At 37.3% G+C, this 6570-nt stretch overlaps 1 protein-coding gene across 1 annotated transcript in view; it reads right to left on the reverse strand.

Moving 5' to 3' along the window:
* Positions 1-6570, reverse strand: part of LOC106867690 (low molecular weight phosphotyrosine protein phosphatase) — a 22128-nt gene that overhangs the window by 4680 nt on the left and 10878 nt on the right. The window contains exons 3-4 of the mRNA XM_014912635.2: positions 3623-3736; positions 3110-3171 (exon numbers count right to left, since the gene is read on the reverse strand). Coding sequence (XP_014768121.1) covers positions 3110-3171; positions 3623-3736 — 176 coding nt within the window. The remainder of the gene's footprint in view (positions 1-3109; positions 3172-3622; positions 3737-6570) is intronic.

The following is a 6570-nucleotide window of genomic DNA, read 5'->3' on the forward strand; positions in this document are numbered from 1 at the left end:
GAGCGTGGCCGTTGCCAGTACCGCCTGACTGGCTCCTGTAGGATTTTCGAGCGAGATCGTTGCCAGTGCCCCTGGACTGGCTTGTGCGGGTGGCACATAAAAGACACCATTTCGAGCGTGGCCGTTTTCGTGCGGGTGACACGTAAAAGCACCCACTACACTCTCTGAGTGGTTGGCGTTAGGAAGGGCATCCAGCTGTAGAAACTCTGCCAAATCAGACTGGAGCCTGGTGTTGCCATCCGGTTTCACCAGTCCTCAGTCAAATCGTCCAACCCATGCTAGCATGGAAAGCGGACGTTAAACGATGATGATGATGATGATGATGATGAACAAGAGCAGTATTATGTTCAGTTGAAAAAGTATCTATGTATATACGCATTCGTATGTGTGTATCCATTATGTGTGTGTGTTTATGTATTTCTGTTGTGACCATGTGAATGTGTATAAGTTTATACAGAATTGAATTTTTTTTGTCTTTGATCAATAAGGGTTATTTCCTATTTGTTTTGTAAAAGTTTGGATAGTTGTCATAGAGACTTTAGTCTCTCTCTATCACCTTTCAACAGCATTATAAATGAAGAGACATCAGAACAATTTACAATATAATAAAAAGGTTTTATTTATGATGATACTTGGTTATATAAATTCCTGTCATTCAGATTAGCAGCCGCTGATTAAATTGTAGTTTGGTAAAAGAAGGTTAAGGTCTTCCTTGATGCTTGCCAGAGAAGCAAGTAGCTATCACATCGATAGTATCATGGTGAAAAGTGCTTCGTGGAGGAGCGAGGTGTTGTCATGTAGAAGGTCTGAGCTCAACTCACCGAGAAAATGAAAGTAACTGCTTAAGTACGAGTTTTACTATGCATGCGCAACTCGAGGGGCTTCTGGTGGTGAAGTCCCCTGTGCATGCGCAGAATAGTATTTCTTCAATGGCGGCTATAATTTTTGCGCCACTACAGTTTCTATTAAGAAATCAAAGGAAATGGCTACTATTTCCTTCAAACTTTGCTTTTGTGATCTGGACATCAATGTTTTGAAACTGACCTATTTTCCATTACACTTCAGACAGATTCAGTGATGAATTACTGAAGCAGAAATATCACTATAGCAAATATTCTGCTCAATGGCACAGATTTGCTTGTCAGTTGCTTGACCTTATCCACTTGAGCATGTCCCTTAGTGGCTGACAATATGTGCATCTCTGATGATGAGCAGCAGTAGTGAAGGAGAATCACAGCCATGTGTTGAGAGGAATTCTTTAGGGTTTGAGTAAATGTAACAAAAGCAAAGTTTTAAGGAAATATTAGCCATTTTTCATATTTTCTAGGGGTAAGCAAATAAGAAATAACAGTTGCTATCAAAGGACAAAAATCTGGTTACAGTGTTATGTAGTACTAAGTCATAGAGTAAATCTTTCACTTGAATACGAAGTGATTTTAATGCAGACAAACTGGTAGTATCTATTCCAATAACTTAATCCTTAAATTACCATATTTCTGTTGAAACACTCAGACATTGTTTTAATAAACTTTAATGAAGAATTTAGTAAAATAACTTTATCATTAAGTTGGTGTTTGGAACATAAATTAACGTGAAAATTTGGAGTATGAAATTTGGATGGATAGATAATAAAATACAAACATACCAGCAAACATACAGCCTGCTATCATTTGGTCAATTCAGATATTTGGCACATGCATGTATGTATATACCTTTATCTTTTACCTTTTAGTTGTTTCAGTCATTTGACTGTGGCTATGCTGGAGCACTACTTTGAAAGGTTGACCTGGGGCACTTCTTTGAACAAGTTGACCCTAGGATTTATTTTTCTTATTCTATCATTCTTTATGTCAAATTATTAAGTTACGAGGAAGTAAACATGCCAACACCAGTTGCAAGGGGAGGGACAAACACACACACACACATATACAAAGGGCTTCTTTCAGTTTCCGGCTACTAAATCCATTCACAAGCATTTGATCAGCACAAGACACTTGCCCAAGGTGCTGTGTAGTGGGACTGAACCTGAAACCATGTGATTGGGAAGTAAGCTTCTTATTTCTTTATTGCCCACAAGGGACTAAACAAGGACAGACAAATGGGTTAAGTTGATTACATTGACCCCAGTGTATAACAGGTACTTAATTTATCAACCCCAAAAGGCAAAGTCGACCTTGGCAGAATTTGAACTCAGAACACTAAGTATTTCGCCTGGCATGCTAACGTTTCTGCCAGCAAGCTTCTTACCACACAACCATGCCTGTACCTGTCTGTGTATGTATGTGTGTGTATATATAAATATATATATATATATATATATATATATATATATATATATATATATATGTGTGTGTGTGTATGGAGGCAAGTGGCTTAGTGGTTGGGGTGTCAGCATCACGATCATAAGATTGTGGTTTCAATTCCTGGACCAGGTGACACGTTGTGTTCTTGAGCAAAACACTTCATTTCATGTTGCTCCAATCCACTCAGCTGGCAAAAATGAGTAATGCTGCGATGGACTGGCGTCCCGTCCAGCTAAGGGGGGAACACATATGCCATGGAAACCGGGAAACCAGCCCTATGCTCCACAAGGGGCTAAAAGGAATAACAACAACAATATATATATATATATGTTATCAAGAGATTTTTCATTGTTGATACTAACAGAATCACATTACTGTTGTTTGCTTAATGGGAGACATTTTTCAATTGACAGCAAAGGAACCAATTTTGTTGGTTGTAAAGGGGTCCATAAATTACCAAAAAATGAAAAATAACAATAACTTAGAGTTTATTGGAAAACAAGCAAACAAATTTTAATCAGAAACATCAGAACACTTCCATGTGGGTCCAATGGTTGCATACAACACATCTAGATGATGCTCAATTTCTATTGTAAAGATAATTTATGAACACCCTGTGTGTATGTATGCATTTGTGTGTGTGTGTGTGTTTAAGAGTGTGTGAGACAGAGTGAGGGGGATGAGAGAGGGAGAGAGAGAGAAAGAAAGAGAGTGAGAGATATGCATAGATAAACAGATATACCTACTGACATATATACATATACATTTATTTTGTTTCAAGAATTTATAACTGTAAAAATACATACTGCATATTTTGTTCATCCATTCCAAAAATATGGTCATATGTTTTGAAATCACTTTTAGTAATCTGGATTTTAAAGATTAAAAGCAAAAATTACAACAATGATCATTAATTTCATTTTTGTCGAAGCATATAAAAATATCAATATATACTTTAATGCCAGTTTACTGTAGCATTTGATGAAAGAAATGGGTATACAAATTACTATTAAGTGTATTTTATGACAATAATCAGAAACATCACAAAGCATGATAACACTGCCAAAATAAAACAACAAAAATTATCAGTTACTGAGTGATGGGAATCTCAGAGTCCACTATAAGCAGCATCAATTGTAGTATGTTATTAAACTTTTTGATAAGATTGAACCTGAAACCATGTGGTTACAAAGCAAACTTCTGAACTACACAGCCATAACAATGACTATGAAGATGAATAAAATAAAAATATTCGAAAGCAGAATTAATTGAAAGATTAGATGCAACAACACAAAATAATATATATACAATATACTCACTTGTCTTACAGTATGTCTAAAATTTATGCCGTTTTCTTTCAAAACTTTCAAGGCTCTTTCATCGGGCTGTTTTCCAATGTGCCAATCTCCAATGGCTGCACTATCAACTTCCCACTGTATAATTGGTAAAAAGCAAAAAATTCTATCAATATTTTTGCATACAAACATCTAACCAACAAATCAATGATAGTTGTTTCATAAAACAGTAAAAAAATTTGCTACAGCTTTGAGTTTTGTTGTACATGTTATACAATATTCTGTTGTGAATAACCTTGTATCTTTTATCTGCTTCAGTCTTTGAACTGTGGCCATGCTGGGGCAGTACCTTGAAGAACTTTTTTTAGTTGAATGAATCAACCCCAGTACTTATTTTTTTTTTTTAAACCTGTTACTTGTTTGATTGGTCTCTTTGCTGAATTACTAAGTTATGGGGATGCAAACAAACCAACACCAGTCGTCAAGTGGTGGTGGGGGGACAAACACAGACACAAAGACACACACACATATATATATATGATGGACTTCTTTCAGTTTCCATCTACCAAATCCACTCACATGGCTTTGGTTAACCCAAGGTTATAGGAGAAGATACTTACTCAAGATGCCATGCAATGGGACTGAACTCGGAACCATATGGTTGGCAAGAAAGCTTCATACCACACAACCACACCTGTGTCTGTTATAATGTTTGTTTATTTTTTATTTTTTTCAAATAGTGAAGAATAAGAAGTATTGGAGAAAAAGTAATGGCATTAACTACAACAAAAAGAGTAGTGACATCAACATTATCATTGTTTTAACATCCACTTTCCCAAGCTTGCATGGGTTGGATGGAATTTGTTGAACCAGATTTTCTACAGCTTGATGCCCTTCCTGTCACCAACTCTCACCTGTTTCCAAGTAAAGTAATAGTCCCCACGACCAGACATGTTTTCACCAAAGATTGGAAATGAAAAAAACACTACTTGTTTGACGGTAACACTCATTTGCAACTACTATGCAATGTCAAAGCAGAGACAGCAAGAGATGATGCAAACAGGAAAAATAGAACACAATATATGTGTATATGTTTTGATAGGTGCCACCACATGAAACACCCAGCCCTTGAGTCACTCTGTTGCTTCTGCTAAATATCAGATAAATAAATAAATAAATATATATATATATAGACTCTCTTTACTCTTTTACTCGTTTCAGTCATTTGACTGCGGCCATGCTGGAGCACCGCCTTTAGTCGAGCAAATCGACCCCAGGACTTATTCTTTGGAAGCCTAGTACTTATTCTATCGGTCTCTTTTGCCGAACCGCTAAGTTACGGGGATGTAAACACACCAGCATCGGTTGTCAAGCGATGTTGGGGGGACAAACACACACATATATATATACATATACATATATACGACGGGCTTCTTTCAGTTTCCGTCTTACCAAATCCACTCACAAGGCTTTGGTCGGCCCGAGGCTATAGTAGAAGACACTTGCCCAAGGTGTCACGCAGTGGGACTGAACCCGGGACCATGTGGTTGGTAAGCAAGCTGCTTACCACACAGCCACTCCTGCACCTATATATATATATATATATATATATATATATATATATATACACATTTATATATATGATGGGCTTCTTTCAGTTACCAACTACCAAATCTACTCACAAGGCTTTGGTCAGCCTGGGGATATAGCAGAAGACACAGGCTTAAGGTGCCACACAGTGGGACTGGACCCAGAATCATGTGGTAGGGAAGGAAATTTTGTACCACACAGCTATGCCTGACCTGGAAATATTTTCGGACACATTTTTAGTTTATACTTTACTTGAAAATTATATTGCTAACTTTAATACTAAATATTCTTTTACCAAATCTACCAGATGTTTTATCAGGTATGTTGTTGTTTACCCACGGAACAGCTCTGGCTAATTGAATTTCATGTTACATCTATGACAATCATTTCTCTTCACATTATCAAGAACTACATTATTCAATATGCTTTATATTAGACAGTAAGATATGATTTGAGGTAGATAATTTGACTGCTATTTCTAGCAGATTGAGCCACTGCGTAGATATACCCTCATATCTGAGAGGATAATGAACTGATAAGAAGGTTTATAGGACACCACTCAACTATCAAATGTCTACCTTGCTGTAAAATGATACAACTATGAGGAGCCAAAGCTATAAAACTCATTGCTGAATGTAGTGGGTGACTTGTTAAATTGCTGAATCAAGTTTTATAGCAAGTAAATCAATGACTACCACTAGGCTTATTTGTAGTTATGAATGAGAAGGCAATATTCATAGTCATACTTTGATACCATAATGGTCCCACTACTAGAAAAACGTGCTGGAAGACAACTCAGGAGTGAGTCCATGCAAATGTTTTGAGAATTTGTTTTGAGTGGATAAAGTGTTGCACAGTACTGAACTCACTTTTCAGTGCAGTCAGCTATAATTCTAGATGCAAAACAAAGGTTATTGTACTTCAGGTTTTTTATAAAAAAGACAAGGAGATACAATTACTCACACACACGCATGCATACAATACACACACAAACATACAATCACTGGTACATATATATATATAGCCAAGGATAAACCTCTGTACCTGGCCTTCGTTGACATGGAGAAAGCCTTTGACAGGGTCCCCCGATCCCTTATCTGGTGGTCAATGAGGAAACTTGGGATAGAAGAATGGTTAGTGAGAGCTGTGCGAGCCATGTACAGAGATGCTGTCAGTAAGATGAAGGTTGGAAATGAGTACAGTAATGAATTCCGGGTAGAGGTAGGGGTCCACCAAGGTTCCGTCCTCAGCCCCCTCCTATTTATCATAGTCCTCCAGGCGATCACAGAGGAATTCAAGACAGGTTGCCCCTGGGAGCTCCTCTATGCTGATGACCTTGCACTAATTGCGCAGTCACTATCAGAACTAGAGGAGAAGTTTAA

The sequence above is a fragment of the Octopus bimaculoides genome, chromosome 7 (genome assembly GCF_001194135.2).
Source record: "Octopus bimaculoides isolate UCB-OBI-ISO-001 chromosome 7, ASM119413v2, whole genome shotgun sequence".
NCBI classification, from domain to species: domain Eukaryota; kingdom Metazoa; phylum Mollusca; class Cephalopoda; order Octopoda; family Octopodidae; genus Octopus; species Octopus bimaculoides.